The sequence below is a fragment of the Ruditapes philippinarum genome, unplaced genomic scaffold (genome assembly GCF_026571515.1).
Source record: "Ruditapes philippinarum isolate M1 unplaced genomic scaffold, ASM2657151v2 ctg1127_1_1_1_1, whole genome shotgun sequence".
Lineage (NCBI taxonomy): Eukaryota > Metazoa > Mollusca > Bivalvia > Venerida > Veneridae > Ruditapes > Ruditapes philippinarum.
The window spans coordinates 43,225-65,310 of NW_026864590.1; the positions used below are offsets into that span (position 1 = coordinate 43,225).

A 22,086-nucleotide genomic window follows, 5' to 3' on the forward strand; every position below is an offset into this window, starting at 1 on the left:
TTCAGAAATGTATAGCCTAATTCACTAATTAAAAATCAGTGTTAAAATCACATTTTGATATAACCTTGCTTCTATTCGAGCATATTGTATGTATTTAGGTCGTTTCTATTCAGACATTCAAGTAGGAAACCTTATATCATGATAACCTTACAAACATACCGTACTATAGTGATACGTACTGTAGTCTTTCTGCAAATTTTGTCAATTTTTCAAAGTTTCCATTCAAGTGAACACTCAATTCATACAATATAAGAGTAATGCACTGAAAATAAATGGATGCAACAAAATAATTATAAATAAATAAACAGCAAACATACTTGGGATTCAGCTGTATTTTCTGTTCCCTTTTCAAACATTCAGTACAGATGAAAATGATCAGCAGTGGTCAGAAACGAATTATGAACAATAAGAAGAAGAAAATACAAACTGAAAATTATTCCCTCACACATCAGAAGTGTAAGTGTACAGAGTAAACTGATATATTAATGGTAAGATTGTTTAAAATGTTCAATGGTGTTTTGTATGCCATGTTTGAAAATGATTTATTCTAATATTGGTTCGATTTCAATGTAAACTTTCGAATATGTAAATAAGAAAGCAGTGTTAAAGCTTTGACCTTTCTTCTTATCTAAACTTATATCTTTTTTATTATTTTGAAGTAGGAAATTTTATATTCTGCACACCTTACAAACAAGGTTCTATTAAGTTATACTGTACTCCTTTTTGCACATTTTGTCAAAGTATACCAATTATCACTCCTAAAGGGACTCGACTGAGTTTTTTGACATCACGGGACTGTTAATAACTGCATGGTAATATTTTTTCGAAATTAATATTCCATTTGCTGTAGGTCTAGACAAACAACTTGTGTGCAAAATTTAAGGCCATTCGCTCGCTTCGTTTTTCGAGAATAATTATTTCAATTGTGAATAAATCACCAAAAAAAAAAAAAAAAAAAAAAAAAAAAAAAAAAAAACGAAAAGCGTTACAACGCATTTCACTCAAATCGGAATGAGAATAGCAAAGAAAAAAAAGATTTTCAATGATTTTCTGATTATATTTCTTAATTACAAATGTATCTCATGCATATCTTTCTGTTTTAAGTGGTGGCCAAGCTGATCTATGCAAGAAATTTAAATTTTATGTTTTTAGGCTTTTGAACTTCATTGAAGTTCCTTTAATCTATATGATAAAATGCACTGAAGACGGATATAAAATCAAACTGCAAATGAAAAAATACTTAATAAATACACCTAATGACATTTACAACGAAACAAAATAGTGCTTGACACTACATAGCTCTTATCGTTCAAAAATATTTTTTTTATAATGTTTATTATGAATGGTAGTGACAGACATAAATTTATTCTTTACCTTTAAGGGGGATCCAGTTACAGTTGAAATGCATGTCATAATCTGTTGCACGCATTGCTTTTTTCTATGTTCTTACCAAGGACTTTTTAATAAAGGAAAAACATGTTCCATTTTCAAATGTGTAACGCTATATACAAGTGAACTGACGAAATGAACTACTTGTACTTGCGTAAAATTTTCAAAACTGTATAATTGTTATATAAACGAAAATTGAATAAAAAATTTTCCCTATCAAAATATTCAACTGATGATTTAGTAAAATAAAAAGGTGGTTCCGAGCATGAGCCGGGGATATTTACATGCATCGTAACTGCGATATACATGTATTTTCATTGACCCTAGACAAAATAAGTAATTGACATTACGCCGCCTGTCAATCAAGCTTGCAGGGTTCTTACAGATAAGACAATCGGCGATCGTTATCAGTTTCATGCTAAGATGTCTGAGAAGTCCGCCATTTTCCTTAGACAAGCTATGTGTATAAGACAATGGTGTAGCAGTATTTATATTGAAATTTTGATTTTTTTTTGTCAATTTAAAGCTTTTAAAAAAAAAACGGTATATCTTAGTTCCAAAATATCCTGACATGTTGACAGATGGAGTCAGTAAGTTCATTTAAAAAAAAAAACAACAAAAATATATATAACTTTCTATATATGAAGATAATAAGTTATATAGCAGGTAGGAAAGTTAAGCTACAGTCTCACTTACATCCCGGCAGAGCCCCGGTAGACGTCCGGGGTGATCCGGGAACGATCGGGGTACGACCGGGAACAACCGGGGTACATCCGTAACTCTGCCGGCAACGTCCTGGATGATCCGGGGTGATCCGGGAACATCCGGCATTCGACCCCGGATGGAATAAAATATTTAATATCACCGGGGTGGTCCGGGATGATCCGGGAAGGTATAGCTTTGCCGGCTTCATCCTTAGCTCTACCGGGAACGACCGGGGTTATACCGGCAAAGCACCGTAGCTCTGCCGGCACAAACCGGGGATGATCCGGGGTATGATCTAGCCGGTAGAGCTACGGTAGAGCTACGATAGAGCCCCGGTATATGCCGGCAGAGCCCCGGTAACTACAGGCAGAGCCCCGGAGGATAAAGGTAGAGCTACGGTTGATCCCGTAGAGCCCCGGCAAAGCCCGGATCATTTCAAAAGAATATCGACAATTTGAGATGATTGCACTTGTTTGTATTAAAAGCCTTCCCATTTCCCTTCTATATAGTATGGCATAAGGATTTTTCAGAAAATCATCATGAATTACTATTCTGGAACAATAGATATTATATTAAATAAAAATTATGTATCAATGTTATCATTTTCGGGCGTTTTAAATCCACCGGGGTTCTACCGGGGCTCTGCCTGGATCGTCCTGGGCTCTGCCGGGGCTCTGCCTGGATCGACCGGGGCTCTGCCTGGGTCAACCGGGGCTCTTCCGGCGTCATCCGGGAACGACCGGGGAAGCACCGGCATGATCCGTAGCTTCACCTGGACTCTGCCTGGATGATCCGGAGCGCATCCTGGGTGGTTAGTAGGGAACTACCGTAGTGCTGCCGGGGTAAGTGTGACCGCAACAATAATTTCATCCCGGATCGTCCAGGATCATCCCGGTAACTTACCGGGATGGTCCTGGGCTCTGCCGGGAGTAAGTGAGACTGAGGCTTTAAAACTGGCTATACCACATTGCATTAAACAAGGAAAAAGTTTAAACAAATACTCTATTCCTTCCTTCATTACAATTATGTCTATTCATAATCACATAATATATTATAAGGTCTCGGAATAGCCAGAAGATATGACATTTTTGTTCGTTTATAACATATTGTCAATAAAATGCTGCAGTAGAAAAAAAAGAACTTGCAAATAAAATGAAAAAATATGCAATAAATATTTTAGGCGAAATTATCCTACCTAAATATTTCTATTAAAGCTCAATGAATTAAGATTAAAGATTAAATGCATCATATCTGATCACGGTTTTGATTTAAAGTTGAGGTATGGTATATGTGAAATTTATTTTGAAGTGAATAATATTGCGTTTTATCACGAAAATATCTAATGTGCAAATAAACATATAATCATATATCATACAACAAAGTTACGCAAGGGCAATTTTCTCATTTAATTTTGACAATTTATGCACTAATGCATTATATATAAGTGATTTCGCACATAAAACCCCAAAAACATTTGTAAATGTTACTGTTTCATGGAAATAATTTTACTATTATATGTTCCTCTACATCAATTTTAACTATCTTTGAATTTGTAAACTAAAATGATATTTTGTCAGTAACATCTTCCTTGATGTAACAAGATCTTTGCCAAACGTTTTATTCATCATTAATGCGTGAATGCAGTTATTTGTTACTTTTTTTAAATTCCATAATACATTGAACTATTCAATAAAAGCATTAAAATTTTATATATAAGTGGCATGACAGTTTCGCGTAAACGTCGGTATACCGTCTTTTGCTGGTTCTGAATGACCGGGTCACGTGAATCAGTGGGCGGAGCAATCTCTTCTCTGGCGTGATGTCAGTTGCATTTTATAGTCTAAGTTTCATGCTTACGCACGTTCACCGACTTTACAGCTATTACCCCTGGTCATCGGGCTACTGGTATCTATCTATCAATCTCCCTGGGGAGTCTTTTAACTCCGCTTAGTGCAGCCGACACTTTGGCGCAACGGAATTATACCACCCTCGCAGGTACCCATTTACACCTGGGTGAAGTGAAGCAATCGCAGGTAAATTTCTTGCTCAAGGAAATTAGCAGTGCCCCTGTGGGGTTCGAACCCGGGACCTCTCGATCCCTAACCGCGCGTCCTACCACTGGACTACTGCTCCTGTATAAAAGTAACCTTTTCCAAACGTATTAGTAAATAACCAGACTTTGTTGCAATCTGACCAGACTTTTTTGCTGTTGGTAGCTAAATTCCTTAAACTATTTAAGGTCGTTATATTCGAATGGACGATATTTTCACGTTAAAATGTCGTAATATTCGAATTGACTATATTTTCACGCTAAAATGTCGTTATATTCGAATGGACGATATTTTAACGTTAAAATGTCGTTATATCCGAATGGACGATATTCTTACATTAAAATGCCGTTATATTCGAATGGACTATTCCATTCTAATTTTGAAGCAGATTAGGACCAAGAGAAATTAAATATTTCGATTACAGATGAATGTCCTGTATAGCATCATACCATATTCTGCGTCTGTAATAAACGAATTTTATCGACATTTGGCCCAGCAGAAGTCACGAAAGGAATAATATTTATATCCCCAAACCCCTTGATAAACACTTCAACAAACATTAATTATATATTACAATATCACCAAATATAGTGAGGAGAGCTGTTAGACTTGATAAGAAATGAGATTTTGTTAAAATGAATATGGCATCATGGGTACTTTTAATTATGTATATTGTTCGTCAATTCAAGACATATAAAACATATCCCCTATCATAATTTGACATGCTGCCAAAAGCCTGTTATTTTCTGTAAACGTTAAACCGTTATTTTTTACATTGATACTTATTTTTGATTTTAATACAAATTAAAAATATAAATACCATTACTAGGTATAATACAGTAAAGTATTCGATTCCGCTTTGTAACTCACATTAACACTATATAGACTTCATATTTTACCCCCAGATTATGGTGTTTTAACAACCAATCTAGGAAAGATTAGGTAATAATTCAAACATTTTCGGTCTGAACAGCTAGGAGATACATTTATCTATTTAAGTTCTCTCTTTTGGGAGAACAAAATGTGTGTCTTAAAACGACAGCATCTTATTCTCTCAAATTAAAACTAAATTTAAACCTTTCTACTGTAATGCAACAGCAACAAGTAAAATATTTGTTAACCAAACGGTGATGCTATACAGACGTCGCACTGCATCTTTGCAAAATGTGCATTCACCACTTTGATGTTAAAATGTTTTTATTTTCAACAATGTTCAGAACATTTTGGTACAAAATGTGCCTTTATATGAAAAATAAAAAAATACAAATTAAGAAACGGTAAGAAATTATAAAACTTTAAAATAAATAATTCACCTGTAATAAGGTATTGCTAACGTGAACACTGCCGCCAACATTTGCATGCCTGTATATATCCCGGGGAAACAAATCATTACATAGATTATCTTCTGATACTTCCCAAACTCGCCAACCAAGTGAACTATTTCGTCAAACTTCATCTTTGAAAACTCAGCGGTTCTCCGTAGTTATTATTTATGATTTTTTTTATTTCTCGAAGTCTAATCAAAACGAAATCGATCAGATATGAAACGGCAATAGTATAATAACCAATTTATCATTTATATACTCATTTTAATTAATGACAAAAACAGTCTTATAGTTAATAAAAACGTAAAGTTTGAGTAACACCTTTCAAATGTCGATGGAAATATATAACTAAATATATAGTCAATGTTGCTTTACACAACGCTCCCCATTAAATGACTATGCAAACATTTTGAATTTCTTTATATGCTTTTTAATGCCCTATTTAATGCCCTATGTTGACATTACGATTAAAAAAACTGTCAATCTAGGACATCTTGATTTTGCTTACATTTTTCACATTACTTTTCATAAACTTTGCGTTCGCGAAAAATTGTGGAAGACATTTCGAACGTCGTATATGGTTTACCTTAAATACAGCGGCTATAGATTCATTTTTGTGGACGGCTCTACGGTTAACTCACTATTCATTGAAATTTATAAAAAGCTCATTCAAAATCATGAGCTTTATCCGGGATAAATTCTGTCTTTTAAAGGAGTTCCTCGGATATTTGGAGCGAGATCAAAACTAGAGAAGAGTACTGTCAACTGTATACAGCTCACTTCGAATATAGATACTCTGGTATCCATATTCATATCCAGCTTCTCTCGTTGGAAAATTCGTTATCCTTTAGCTCAACTATTATAAGAATCAAAGTTCATTGTATCTACAAACTTTGGACGTCAAAGTATGCATTTAGAAGTCGGCATATATTAATATTACCGTCTGTTTGACTGGCTACATAACGTTTTGTTTGTTTGCCTGTCTGCCCGTCTGTCTGTACATGCCCAAAAATATCAAGAGATATACTTTTACACATTGCCCTTAGTTTTTAATTTCTTCATCTATAAATGAATTTAAAGTTTAAATCTGGGTTTAATTGGGACACATTTTGCATAAGTATTTTTCAAGTATTTCACATATTGATAAAAAACAATAAAACTATATCCTTTTGATATTCTTATAAAATATTTATTTGTGATTTTATTCATCTGGCAATAAGACCGAACAAAAAAAATATGAGCCGCGTCACGACAAAACCAACGTAATGCGTTTGCGACCAGCATGGATCCGGACCAGCCTGCGCATCCGCGCAGTCTGATCAGGATCCATGCTGTTCGCTTACAAACCCTATTACAAGTAGAGAAACTGATAGCGAACATCAGACTGCACGGATGCGCAGGCTGGTCTGGATCCATGCTGGTCGCAAACGCATTACGTTGGTTTTGTCGCGACGCGGCTCATATGTATTTATAAGATATTTGCTTGGTGTAATATTTGATCTTTGCTGAGTAAATCTAGCCTTTTGCTAACATGCCAACATCCTAAACAGAAATATTAAAATTCACCTAGGTACAAAAATACAGAGATTGGCACTTGGCACAAATGTGAAAATAACCCTGCTTTGTGGAGTGTAGTGCGCTTCGATTGCTTTCATTTTATTGTCAAACGAGATTTTCTCTGGAATACTCTCATACAAATCACATTTTAAAAGTTTGTCATGACCTTACCGGCTTAAGATACTAATTTATGAGTGTAACATTCTAAATATTCAAGTTCTTTATATTTCAATAGCTCGATGGTATAGAGTATATGTGTAAAGTTCAGTGTAAGATTGGAATATATTTCACCGAGTGAGCACCAAATGGTATATTTCACGAGTGGCGCAGCCACGAGTGAAATGTGAACTTTTGGTGTTCACGAGGTGAAATATATTTCGATCTTACACTAAACTAAACAAATTTTCTTTTTATTACATGCAATCAAACGTTAAAAAGAACATTTAAAATTACCTATGATAATTGAAAAGCGCGCCAAATAATTATACAAAGTGACGTCATTTACGAAGTCACGTTACTTAGTTGGGTACGCTGGTATTTCACTGAAACAACGTAAGGGGCTTAAATTCAAAACAGTGAAATTATCAAATTGATAATTTCACTGTTTCAAACAGTGAAATTATCAGTTTTAATTCACTGAAATATTTCTATAAACCATCGAAAAGCATGTAATAAATGACATTATATTGATGAGCACGTTTGATGGGCAAACAGTAAAATTAATCTCAAGTTCATTAGATTCTTTTTTTCCTCTCCGTTACAGCGTTTACTAGCCAAGACATTACAAACCTTGTGCCTCAGAAATGAATAAATTTGTTCTTCTTTAAAAAGGGTAAACATGACTTTTATAGCGTTTAAGCAATGGTTTAAGCGCATGCCTGAAAAAAATAGCGCTATATATGAAATGATTTGCCATAAAAGTCACAAAATGTAAACAAAGTAATCTTTTGACTTTCATTCAAAATACTTAATCATCATAACGGTACAAATTGCCAAAAAGTAACAGAAGCAAAGATGGTTCGGGCGATTGGCCAATGAGTAACTTTTTTGAAATTATAAATGCACACTAAACGTTAAATGCTTTTGAAAATATAAAACTACTTCTTGGTCATAATTAAAAACTATTAGTACCGAATTAAATACTATAAAATTTCAAGGCCCGTAGAATCACAGTGTTTTCATATTCTAATGGTCATATCTTGAAACTATTATTTAACAAACACAAATTATGTACTAGTTTGGTAACAAAATCAAATAGCCCTTAACAAAACCTATAACTACCATATAAGTATGTTCAGTTATGATTTTGAGCATGCGCTTCAATCTTGGAAACTTAAAAACATTATTCAAACACATTAGTACTTCGGGATGTGATTTGTCATTAACAATTTAATAAACAAATAAGTATTCAATCAATTGCAGACATAAAATACCATTCACCTGTATTCAGGAGTAGCTAACGTGAACACTGCAGCCAACTTTTGCATGCCGTTAAATATCCCAACAAAGCATATTGCCACATAAATAATCTTCTGGTACTTTCCGAACTCTCCCAGTAATTTACTTATTTCGTTATACTTCATGTTCTACTGTAAAATTTCTTCCAAATTTTCTAACTTTTGGGTGTTGTTTTTTTTTTAATTCACAATAACGAAAAACTGTCACTAGAATCTGAATTGATACATATCTACACATACGATTCAGTAATAACCATACTATAGTGTAAGAAATACGTGTAATAACATAATTAGTAAATCTTGTTAATGCAGGGCAACGTGAACGTTTTGGCTTTTGCTATATTCTTTGAAAGTATACATAATTGCCATTCATCGTCACCTGTATTAAATGCATCCGCACACATAAAATAAGCTTACATGACTTTATATTTGTAACAATTAAAGGACGCAATACACAATTCCGATTTTGCCGCTATCTTTTAATGAGTTACCTTAAAAAGTGTATTACCGCTAAATTAATCGGAAAAAACTGGACCTCTTGTGCTTTGTTCAATATTTTCATTTGTATATAAGATGTTGTTTTTTATTATAACCGTAGTTTTTTGTTGTTTTTGTTTTGTAATTTCTATGGAACGCCGGAGTTATCATAGATAGTGACATTTCAAGTTGTCTAAGTTGTTAAAACGTCAGGGTATCTTTTGTAAATGTTAGTTACTCGGGTACTATGTGATTGATATTTACTGTACTTTTTTTCTTACTTGAAAGTCCGCGACCATACTTAGATATCAGTTCAAATTATAAAAATAATTCATCATTCACACCAGTAAGTTTTGCGTTTTGCTAAAAATGTTTTACGTGTCAGTTCAGTCTGAATAACAGATCTATTTTTTACAGAAAAGATCTTTTAAAGGCAGTCCAAATAGAAATAATGTGACACACGTTAAATTAGGTAACTACATACAAGAAACTTATTTTTTAAAAGACAATATCGATAACTGTGAAAAAATGTATCACATTTCAATATATCTAAAATTAATATAAAATTATATCATAAAGAAACTAATGCTAGTTAAAGGAAGAAAGTGGCATGGTGGGGATCGAACCCTGACAACCATGTTTCCTTATATGACACCAGTACCGCTTAGTTCCAAAAGCAAAAAAGGTTCGAATTAGACAGAAGCTTTCTTCATTCACAATCGTCCCGAGACAATATTTAAACTAAGCAAATGTAAATATTACATGATATCATTCACCTGTGGCTAGGTGTAGCTAAAACAAACACTGCCGCTAGCGTCTGCATCCCAAAATATATCCCAGGTACACAAATCAGGCCATAGATATATTTCTGGTACTTCCCGAATTCGCCAAGCAATATACTTAATTCGTTATACTTCATCTTAAATGAATGAATACTAGCTAGCCTCTACTCCGAAAATGAAAAATATTATTTCAAACAGATTAAGTATACACATTAATAATATCTTATGTACCTACACGTTATGAATTAACTAATATTTATTTATGAAAATGATGGTGATAAAGATAGCTGGGAGATTTTGACTGACACGATTGTCAATGGGTGGAAATACTGTATTATTTTACACTTTATAAAATGTAACCAATGTATTAGCGGGATGTGTACAACATCAAACATGAACTATTACTGGATCAAATCTTATTAATTTGTTACAATAGAAATAATCGTATGAAATGTATAGTGTACAAAGTATCGTTTTCATTTTCCGAGTCAAAATATATATTGCACTTTATCTAGCCATATATCTGAATGCAAAAACGTGTTTGTTTGATGTTGTTTTTTTGTTTGTTTGTTTCATTTTACGTCTTTTCCCAACAGTATTTCAGTCATATAGGCGGGTAGTTTCCTAACCATCGTTCCCGGAGAGTTACACCAGTACTAGACTACATTCCTCCGTGCTAAACTACCAAAGCGAACCCACGCCAGAGAGGTAACTGGATTAGAAGTCATCAACTTAACCCCTCAACCACGGAGGCGTTTTTTTTTAAATTTAATATGTTTCCATTGTCTTTGTGTATTTTCCTTCTTTTTTTGCTGGTGTTTACTACACATATTACTGCATACCGTACCGATTCTGTTGTACGAGTATAAGACTGCAAAACCTATATTGGACTCGGCTAGAACCTCCTCTAATATAACTTTCACAGCTATGTTCTACAGTATTGTACTCATCAATGTATAACTAGAAATGTGTCCTTAGGACACGGTGCCCCCACACGCCACTGTTCTGTCAATCTTATGACTCTAGGTCAAATATTTTTTGGATAACATGTGCCACAAGTTGAAAATTAAAAATGAAGGGCAAGAACTTAATACTAAATAAATGCACAAGCAAGCCCCAAGGTGCATAAGTACACATGCTGACCAACATTTTTGTAAACTTCCAGGCCTACAAGACAAATGCTTTTTGACCTATGCATGAACAAGTTGAAAATTGCAAATTTGTACTACTGTAAGTCAAGGGCAATAACTCTAACAAAACTAAAAAAATCCACATGCAAAGTCCCAGGTGCATAGCTTCACAGTGATGTTGATCACTATTCCTGTAATTTAGTGATGTTAACCATTATTCCTATAAAGTTGGTTGATTCTAACTCAAGCACTCAATGAACAAGTAACAACATAATGAAAGGGTTTTTACTTTTTTTACAAGGGAAATAACTCTACAAATACTGGATAAATCCACAAGCGAAACCCCAGGTGCACAACTACATATGCTGAGCAACCTTTCCGTAAGGTTTAATGACTCTATGTCAAATCCTTTTTGAGTTACATGCGACACAAGTTGAAAATTGCAAAAAAAATCCAAACTGAGGGCAATAACTCTAAAAATACTAAATAAATCCACACAAAAATACCCAGGTGCACAACTACACATGCTGATCAATATTCCTGTAAAGTTTCATGACTATATGTCAAATACTTTTAGAGTTACATGTGACACAAGTTGAAAATTGCAAATATTTACTAAATCAAGGGCAATAAATCTAAAAATACTAAATAAATCCACAAGAAATTACCCAGGTGCACAACTACACATGCTGATCAACATTCCTATTAAGTTTCATGACTCTAGGTCAAATACTTTTTGAGTTACGTGTGACACAAAACAGAACAAATGGACTGAAGGAAGGACGGACGGACAAGAGTAAATCTAAATGCCCGCCACTAAAGTGGGGGCACAATAACATTACATTTAAGAGAGCCCCATAAAGTAGATAAAACTTCTTCTAAAATAGTGTTTAATTAGGCAATCACCATGTTCTGTATGAGACTGTATCATATCTTGAAAACACATAGGGCACCGATTATAACAAATATGCAATGATATTTACACGCACCGCTGACACCAACAAATTAACTTATTACAGTATACTCGAATTTTGGTCACATACACAGATAGATCAAAATTTCAAATTTCAGGAAATTTCATCATATTGTTAAACACATATTTTGAAAAGGGGCGTTTGTGTTAAATGAAACATCATGTTTACTTTATGATTATTTCATTTGCAAACTGTGAATTTGAACTCAGACTCTCCAATATCCATCATAGGAATTCAACAGACTTATTATAAGATATATTTAAAATGTTGTTGGCTGGTTTGATTGTGCCTGTTAATGGATGGTAGTGATAAACGCAGTCTTTTTTTCTGAACACAGTGTTGAAACAAGAAAAGAACATTAGCATGAAATCACAATTTAGTCCATAACATGTTTAACAAAATACAGATATATTTTCGCTAATTTTATGAATTTTGCCTTCACAGCATTATGTATCCATCAAAAGCTACGTGCTAGATGTTCAAATATTTCCAGTGCTTGATAGCATAATACAAAGTCAGGATTTAAAATTACTAGTTAAAATTCATGATCTTGCAGAAGTAATTATAAAAGTTCAGAAAAAAGCTATCTATAATTAAGTCAAAATCTTTGCCAGAGTTTATCTTTTTAGATGTTGACATTCAATTATGATCCATCGGCATATGTAAAATTAAAAGTTAGTACTTTCAGTAGTTCTGGAGAAAAACAAACAATTCTTTATTTAAAATATAATTTATTGCATCTAATCATCAACACCTGCAAGTTCATCATCACCAATGTCAAGGTCATCCATATCTTGAAATAAAGACTCATCTACTTCTACAGATTCACCTTCTGAAATACAGATTTAAACACTTCATAATCATATAGGCTATGTGTATGCCACAACACAAGAAATGCATATGCCACAAATAAAGCATATTATGTCACCACAAGTGTGTATGCAACAATACAAGATATGTGTATGCCACAAATAATGCATATTTTGTCACCAGAAGTGTGTATGCCACAACACAAGAAATGCGTATGCCACAAATAATGCATGTGTCACAAGTAGTGTGTATGCCACAAATATGCATTTTTCAGTAAGAGGTAGCTTGGTCCTGTGGTCAATGTGTCAGGCTACTATCCTAAGTGATGCTGAAAGCCTTAGTTCAAACCTATTCCTCAGCCTTGAGAATTGTCAAGTAAATTGGTTCCAGGAACATTTGGTCCTTGATTTTATAACACACAAGTATGAACCCAGGTAGAAACCACAAGTGCAAAAATTCATTCAACATCCCTTAGGTATGCTAACATCAATGATTTATAGAGACAATAGCTAAGACCAGCCTTAACCATTTGCTTTAAGTTTGGTAATAAATATTTAAAAAGTCAAATTTTATAAAGTCTACCTAGAAACAAACATTACAAAACCGTACCTTGTAATAATTGTATATCAGATTCCATCATTGAGGCATCTTGTAAAAATAACTCTTTCCCTACAATAAACAATATATCACATATTATAAACATTATTCTCAAGTGAGGCACAAAATTTCATCAGGGCACAATAAATTCATGGAAATTTCAAGCCAGTTTTTCTAGACTTGTTTTATCTCCAAGGCATTCTAAACAAGATATGTTTGTAAAACATGTATGCCCCCTATCAGCAGCCAATTAGTCATGTGATAAGGTTATTATGCATGACTTCTGACCCAGTGATCAAACAATTAATAAGGGTTATCAAGTATCTACTGGTCATGACCTTAACCTTTGACCCCTTGACCCAAAACTCAATAGGGGTCATCTGCTGGTCACGACCAATCATCATACAAAGTTTGAAGTTCCTAGGCCTAAGCGTTTTTAGTTAATTGATCAGAAACCGTTTTTAACATACAAGGTCAATGTGACCTTGACCTTTGACCCCAAAATCAATAGGGGTCATCTGCTGCTCATGACCAATCACCATGCCAAGTTTGAAGTTCCTAGGCCAAAGGGTTCTTTAGTTATTGATCAGAAACCATTTTTACTTACAATGTCAATGTGACCTTGACCTTTGACCCCTTGATCCCAAAATCAATAGGGGTAATCTGCTGGTCATGACAAATCACCATACCAAGTTTGAAGTTCCTAGGCCTAAGCGTTCTTAAGTTATTGATCAGAAACCGTTTTTACTTACAAGGTCAATGTGACCTTGACCTTTGACCCCTTGACCCAAAACTCAATAGGGGTCATCTGCTGGTCACGACCAATCATCATACAAAGTTTGAAGTTCCTAGGCCTAAGCGTTTTTAGTTAATTGATCGGAAAATGTTTTTACCTACAAGGTCAATGTGACCTTGACCTTTGACCCCTTGACCCCAAAATCAATAGGTCATCTGCTGGTCATGACCAATCACCATACCAAGTTTGAAGTTCCTAGGCCTAAGGATTCTTAAGTTATTGATTGGAAAGCATTTTTACCTACAAGGTCAATGTAAACTTGACCTTTGACCCCTTAACCCCAAAATCAATAGGGGTCATCTGCTGGTCATAACCAATCACCATACCAAGTTTGAAGTTCCTAGGCCTAAGGGTTCTTTTGTTATTGATCAGAAACCGTTTTTACCCAAGAGGTCAATGTGACCTTGACCTTTGACCCCTTGACCCCAAAATCAATAGGGGTCATCTACTGATCATGACCAATCACCACACCAAGTTTGAAGTTCCTAGGCCTTAAAGTTCTTTAGTTATTGATCGGAAACCGTTTTTGCTTACAAGGTCAATGTGACCTTGACCTTTGACCCCTTGACCCCAAAATCAATAGGGGTCATCTACTGATCATGACCAATCACCATACCAAGTTTGAAGTTCCTAGGCCTTAAGGTTCTTTAGTTATTGATCGGAAACCGTTTTTGCTTACAAGGTCAATGTGACCTTGATCTTTGACCCCTTGACCCCAAAATCAATAGGGGTCATCTACTGATCATGACCAATCACCATACCAAGTTTGAAGTTCCTTAGGCCTTAAGGTTCTTTAGTTATTGATCGGAAACCGTTTTTGCTTACAAGGTCAATGTGACCTTGACCTTTGACCCCTTGACCCCAAAATCAATAGGGGTCATCTACTGATCATGACCAATCACCATACCAAGTTTGAAGTTCCTAGGCCTTAAGGTTCTTTAGTTATTGATCGGAAACCGTTTTTGCTTACAAGGTCAATGTGACCTTGATCTTTGACCCCTTGACCCCAAAATCAATAGGGGTCATCTACTGATCATGACCAATCACCATACCAAGTTTGAAGTTCCTAGGCCTTAAGGTTCTTTAGTTATTGATCGGAAACCGTTTTTGCTTACAAGGTCAATGTGACCTTGACCTTTGACCCCTTGACCCCAAAATCAATAGGGGTCATCTACTTGTCATGACCAATCACCATACCAAGTTTGAAGTTCCTAGGCCTAAGGGTTCTTTAGTTATCACTCGGAAACCATTTGGTCTACGGACCGACGGACCGACGGACCGACAGACCGACGGACCGACGGACCGACAAGTGCAAAGCAATATACCCCCTTTTCTTCGAAATGGGGGCATAATTAAACTAAGATGTGGTGATGTTGAAGCCAGTCAGTCAGTTGTCAGTGCAAGAATAAAAATAAACATTTTCTAGTAAAGCATAATTTAGTTTGTAACATTTTTTATTGGGTTTTACACACACCCAAACAGTATAGGTCATATGGTGACTTTCCAGCTTTACTGGATGAGCCAGCTTTACTGGTGGAGGAAGACCTCAGGTGCCATTCTGTGCATTATTCCGTGCACGAACAGGCACCTGAGTAAAACCATCCATGTTTCATAAGCTTGTTGGATAGCTTCCTCACATGAAAAAAATCCAAAAATTCCTTGTCGAGATTCAAACCTACAGTGGTGAGGGACAAGTGGTGTTAACTACCTTAACCACTCAGCCACTAGGTAGTAAGATAAATAAAAGAAAATTGTCAGTATAACAATCTCGATACAGCAGAATGCTTCTTCATATCTCTTGCATTTCCTGTAAACTGTTGGCAATTTTAAAGCAATTGCAATAACTACTTAATATGTCAGATAATTAACAAGAGTACTGATAGGCAGAGCATTATATGCCCAAAATTGTTTTTTTTTAGTAAAGATGAAGCATTTGTAAGACATGAGAATTAAATGAAGTATCAATAGGTGTCTTCTACCCAATATTGGCAATCATCCTATGAAGTTTGAAAACTGTGAGCCAATTGAACTTAAGTTATGCTCGGGAAACTGTTTTCAGTTTTAAGGTAATAGTGACCTTGACCTTTGACCTTGTGACCCTAAAATCAATAGGGGTCTTCTACCCAGTATGGACAATCATTCTATGAAGTTTGAATATTGAGGGCCGAATGGAACTTAAGTTATGCTCTGGAAAGCAAATTGCTAACGGATGGACAGACGGACGCCAGGAGGTATAAAATAAAATGCCCGAAATTCTTTCTGGCATATAAAAAAGCTATAAGAATATGTTTAAAGTTTTCTGCAAAATCTAGCAACTGATCATTCAACTAGCTATACAAATAATTAATTATCTGATACTGACATGGAAGTTTCATATATATTAATATAAATTAAATATCTTTTATTTAAATGGTTAGTGTTGGCAGTTGTAGGTATGTTCTAACGATTTTGTAAGTTAGATACTTACATGTATTTGTCATTTAATGGACAAGATATCCAGTTAATTAGGTAAATATCTTATCCAGTTAATCAGGTAAATATCTGTTACTTATATTACTAACATGTAAACTCACTAGTTAATATGTTATTCAACATGATAATCAAGTGTTTAAATGTTGGCATAAATATGCCACTATACAAGGGCAAGTATTCCACCAATTTGAGCTATGATTCTGATGTGCAGTTGATATTTGGTAAAAAATGGGAACACATTTATAATTACCTGTAAGTTTGGATCTAGCAATTTCATTGTCATTTCTATTTTTGTTAAGTTCTGCCATTTCTGCATCAAATTTTGTCTTCCATGCAAGAAAATTCTCTATGGTAACTCTGGTACCTTCAAACTTTTTCTGAAATGTATGTAAACAATTTTGATATTGACGATGAAATCCAATAGCCATCCAAATCAATCATAAGAATCAGAATATAAAGACATCTGTCCAATCTAGACTAGCCAGGCCAGTAAGCACATTTGTCCCATCTAGACTAGCCAGGCCAGTATATACATCTATCCTATCTAGTTTAGCCATGCCAGTAAGCACATCTGTTCCATCTAGACAAGCCAGAACAGTAAGCACATCTGTCCCATCTAGACAAGCCAGGACAGTAAGCACATCTGTTCCGTTTAAACTAGCAAGGACAGTAAGCACATCTGTCCCATCTAGACAAGCCAGGACAGTAAGTACATCTGTTCCATATAAACTAGCAAGGACAGTAAGCACATCTGTCCCATCTAGACAAGCCAGGACAGTAAGCACATCTGTTCCGTATAAACTAGCAAGGACAGTAAGCACATCTGTCCCATCTAGACTAGCCTAGACAGTAAGCACATATGTCCAATCTAGACAAGCAAGGCCAATAAGCACTTCTGTCCCATCTAGACAAGCCAGGACAGTAAGCACACCTGTTCTGTCTAGACTAGCCACGCCAATAAGCACATCTGTCCCATCTAGACTAGCCAGGACAGTAAGCACATCTGTTCAGTCTAGACTTTTATTACTGCTTGCTTATTTCTTTAAGCATTTTGATATAGAAATTTATCACATAAACAATGGACACTTGGTTAATTTAATAAAAGGACATGTTCATCATAAACAAGAGGGCAATGATGGCCCTGAAATCGCGCACCTGTATATAGGCCCCCGGGGCGGGCTAATTTTAAATCAGGGGCTTTTATTTGAACAAACTTGGTAGACACTCATTTGAAGATGTTTCATGATAAATATCTAAGCTCTAGCTCTAAGAAGATTTTTTAAGTTTTTACTCATTCACTATACACATATAGGGAAAAACAATGACCACCCCCCCCTCTGGGCAGGGCCAATTTCGTCCCCAGGGCTTTTATTTCAAAGAACTTGGTAGACACTCACTACAAGATAGTTCATGCTTAATATCTTAACTCTAGCTCTTTGGGTTTTTTAAAAGAAGATTTTTTAAGTTTTTACTATATACATAAAAGGAAAATCAATAATCCCCTGGGCGGGGCCAATTTTGACCGCAGGGCTTTTATTTGAGAAAACTTGGTAGACACTCATTAGAACATGCTTCATGCTAAATATCTAAGCTCTAGCTATTTTGGTTTTTTAAAAGACGATTTTTTAAGTTATTACTATATACAAATAAGGAAAATCAATGACCACCTGGGCGGGCCACATTTTGACCCCAGGGCATTTATTTGAACAAACTTAGTAGACACTGACTAGATGATTTTTCATGCCAAATATTTTAGCTCTAGCTCTTTCGGTTTTCTAAAAGAAGTTATTTTAAGTTTTTTCTTTCGGTTGCCATGGCAACCAGAGTTCTGCTTGGTATTAAATTCTTTGAACAATTCTTAAAGTTGACAACCAAAGGAACATTCCTGTGAAGTTTGGGTGAAATTGGCTTAGCGGTTTATGAGGAAATGTCGTTTAAAGTAAAATTTTATGGATGGCGGGATGCCAGGCGAAAAGCGATCACAAAAGCTCACCACAGGTGAGCTAAAAATAAGCCAAGAAAGAGAAAGTGCACAGTATTTCTAATCATACAATAGGTACACATAAAAGCATAAAATTTCTTTCAGCAAGGAATCAAAAATCTTCTCTCAATGTTGAACAACAGAAATCACACCAACCCTTTCTAATTCTTCCTCAGCTCGTTTCTTTTTCTCCTCAGCTTCTACTTTTCTCTGTTTACTCTGTTCCATTAATGTTGTCAGTTCCTCCTGTATCGCTGACACCAGGGTAAAAACCATTGCCATACCTAAATTCTCATTGGCCTAAACAATCAAAGAGAGAATTTCTTTCTACAGCTGTCAGTATTGTTTAAGATATATCATGCTCAGATTTTATATTGAAAATTGCTACACTGTCGCTTTGTAAATATAAAATCAACATGTTTTGACTTCACGCATAGTAGATATGTTATGCATTAAATCCTACACACTATAAGTGTGGATATAGTGTCATTTAAAAAACTGGCAGTATTTTTAAGAAAAGTCTTCAAAAGACCAGGTTTACTTGACCTGTAATAAGGAACAGAGATTCCCATACAAAATATATATTTTACTCAAAGATTAGCATATTATATCTTTAAATTTTATATTGGTACCACAGAAAAAACAAAACTATTATCTTGATTAAAGAGCTTTTCAAAAGTTTTTATTTAAAGTATTTTACTCAAGCCTTACATAGCAAATGATTATGAAAAAGTTGTTCCTATATTTTACCTGTGAATGTAACATATCTAACAATTCATTCAGCTGATCATCCTCTAGGTTTTCTGAATCGGTGATTTCCATTATTGGAACTTCATCTGGATATTTTTCTGTGTATGAAAATTTGATTGTAACAGAAGCTGTAATAGAAAAATCAAAGAATACATTAACACATTTTTATTCATCCATGTACAGCTTCAGTCACTTCAAAAAAGTAATTAAAAACAATCAATTTATTATAATTAAGGCCAATGTTTTAATCAAATTCACATTTTTTCAAAAAGTAATTAATATGGTATACACTGTTTCTAAAATCTAAGTTTTTACCTTCTTCTGAATCCTCATCCCCATACTCTTCCTTCTGGGAGACAATATGCAACTCAAACGCACCATATGGTGATGTAGCTATCACTGCAATAAAAGTCTCTGTCAATTCCATATAAATGTTGTACATGTATATAAATGATGTTGAAATGAATACATGTACACATGCATCCCAGTTACTATACTATGTTGCTTTCTTATAACTCTAAGCTCTTGAAATTCTTCTTAATAATTGAGTAGATGGCTTGCATGTATGAACTCCATTTGTTTTAAAAGGGAAATACGTAATTGAATAGAAATATAAATGTTTGAAATGTTTGTGTAACTAGATATTAAAGGAGTACAGAAGGAAGGGGTGAAAAATCTGACACACTGAGTATACTTAGAGTTATATACCAGCATATTTTTAAAAAAAGATGAATTACAATGACAAATTAATACCAATCATACATCTTTATTATATCAGTCATTGAATTTAGCACTGCACCGGTGGCCTGTGGCCAGTGAAAATTACTTTGGACCAGTGAAAATTTTAAGAAAATTTAGTTAAATATATCTAATAGAATATATTCAAAACTGGAATTCGGGCTAGTAAATTCAAATCTTAAATTCATTGACTGTTATAAAGAGTATTATTTATCTGTACTTAATTTCGTATCTGTTTTCAATGTTTCAGACCATGAAAGTTATGTGCTGATGATGAGACTGGGCGGACTGTACCAGGGCAGACCGTGTGTTTAGATTTTAATAATATATATAAAAGTTAAAGAAATTAATTAACGTCCTCACATTATCCGAAAAACTACGTGTCCGATTTCACTACAACATTTCCTTTATTTAGCTATAATTACCTTTCAACTCATCTGGATAAATTGACTCTAACGCCTCAAGTTCCTGGGTTTGTTCTTCTTTATAATCCGTCATTTATTGATTTTATATTTCTTGTGAGATAAGTAATTAAGGAGAATATATAAAACCAGATTCACATATCACCCAGACGCTTGTTTATTGTTCAACACCACTATATCTGATTCGTCTTATTTACCATTCGTATGATAATGATTAGCCCACTTAAGTGTCGACTCGCCCGAAACCAGAGACTATTCGCACCAAAATAATCATATCAAAAGGAGAAGAATTTCATAAGACATGTTGTCTTTCATTCTTATCCTGTTTTTATAAGAATATTTGAATTGCTCTCTGTAATTTGTAAATTGTAACATGTATATATATTCTGAGAAATAAAATATGTTTAAACTAAATATATTTAAAGACATTATAAAATGCAAAAATGGTTTTCATAGTTCATTGATGCAAATGATATTTGCACTGAATCCTAAAAACTAGAACATTAACATTGATTCATCGTATCTATTTTACATTTCATTGTGACAAAGTTATGTTTTGAATGAACATATTAATGTTTCACTTTTTGAAAGAAATACTATTGATAGTTGATTAAGTGAAGTGTTCTTTCTAATCCACAGACAAACCAACATACATGTTAATATAAACATGTATATGTTCTTTCTAGTGTACATCAAGTTTTCATCAACTAAACATCAAAAAAACCTCATATGAGTGGCAACAATCTTCGTTTTTAAGTACTTAATACCAGGAAATTATTTATTTTATTTTTACAACAACATAGATCACAGTTACATAATTAGATATACATATATATAAAATAACAGTTTAACAAATTAAAATATCATTTCATATAAATAATAAATTAAATAAATTAAGTTAATGACTAAAATCAGATGAAGCATTGAATAAAATTATTTAAAAAAAAAATCACAGTTCAGATTAAGACTACAACAAGTCAGAACTATAATTAGCACATAATATTGTTTAAAGTTACTGATAGATAAAAACTAAATAGTTTAATCTAGATTTTAAAAGAAAAAAAAAATAATAATAAAATTTCAATACAATGGTTTTGTTTAAGAGTGATCTATGGTTACAAGGATAGCCCATTAAGCTATTTCCAACGGGGTCCTGTTAACCAAATAGATGGAAACAAGATGAAACCAGAGAGACATTCATTTCTCAAATAAAAATAGACAATGAGATAATCTACAAATTAATCTTAGAATCTTATTATCACAGTAGTTTTGCATTATCACAGAAAAAAGGTGGAAAAATACTCACCGAATCCGTATCTTAACACTTATATGCTACATGTATATTATCACAGTAGTTTTGCATTATCACAGAAATAAGGCACAGGAAAACATAAGATGACTAAAAATATAATAAAGATTGGCGTACATATGTCGCCACTCAGTAATATAAAAACACTTTGATGTTGCGCAGCCCAAATTTTAACAGAAGTTTTATAAAGTTGGACTTGATATACAATTTACACCATCTGGCAAACTATTCCAATCTTTAATACCATTATAGAAAAAAAAGTGCCATTACATGTCTTATTATAATGAGGAATTGAAAAATTTAACTTATTTGATCCAGTGTTGTAATTGTGTATATCAGGCATCCGAACAAAGTTTGTTTTCAT

General features: G+C 34.1%; 2 protein-coding genes across 3 annotated transcripts in view; both read right to left on the bottom strand.

The window, feature by feature from the left end:
* The window catches only part of LOC132726211 (organic cation transporter protein-like), a 43,052-nt gene extending 33,157 nt beyond the window's left edge, over positions 1–9,895 (bottom strand). The window contains exon 1 of one of the 2 annotated variants that reach the window (XM_060711491.1): positions 9,738–9,895. In XM_060711491.1, the coding sequence (XP_060567474.1) occupies positions 9,738–9,880 (143 nt within the window). In that variant the 5' untranslated portion in view covers positions 9,881–9,895. Of the gene's footprint in view, positions 1–5,458; positions 5,639–9,737 lie in introns of those variants that run through there. The other variant, XM_060711490.1, reaches the window with a different exon arrangement.
* Positions 9,896–12,558: 2,663 nt separating this feature from the next.
* LOC132726213 (RWD domain-containing protein 1-like) lies at positions 12,559–20,601 on the bottom strand. The gene is made up of 7 exons (XM_060711492.1): positions 20,417–20,601; positions 19,569–19,652; positions 19,254–19,381; positions 18,660–18,803; positions 16,773–16,899; positions 13,267–13,326; positions 12,559–12,679 (listed from the first exon to the last, which is right to left on the bottom strand). The coding sequence occupies exons 1-7, from the start codon at positions 20,487–20,489 to the stop codon at positions 12,588–12,590; spliced, it is 708 nt and encodes a 235-aa protein (XP_060567475.1). The 5' UTR covers positions 20,490–20,601; the 3' UTR covers positions 12,559–12,587.
* Between the last annotated feature and the right edge of the window lie 1,485 nt (positions 20,602–22,086).

Bases quoted from the DNA above. Each gene is read 5' to 3' on its own strand.
- LOC132726213 (XM_060711492.1), bottom strand. From the start codon at position 20,489: ATGACGGATTATAAAGAAGAACAAACCCAGGAACTTGAGGCGTTAGAG. The intron at 19,382-19,568 runs GTAAAAACTTAG...TTTCTATTACAG, and splicing joins GGATGAGGATTCAGAAGAAG to CTTCTGTTACAATCAAATTT. The intron at 18,804-19,253 runs GTAAAATATAGG...TTGATTGTTTAG, and splicing joins TAGATATGTTACATTCACAG to GCCAATGAGAATTTAGGTAT.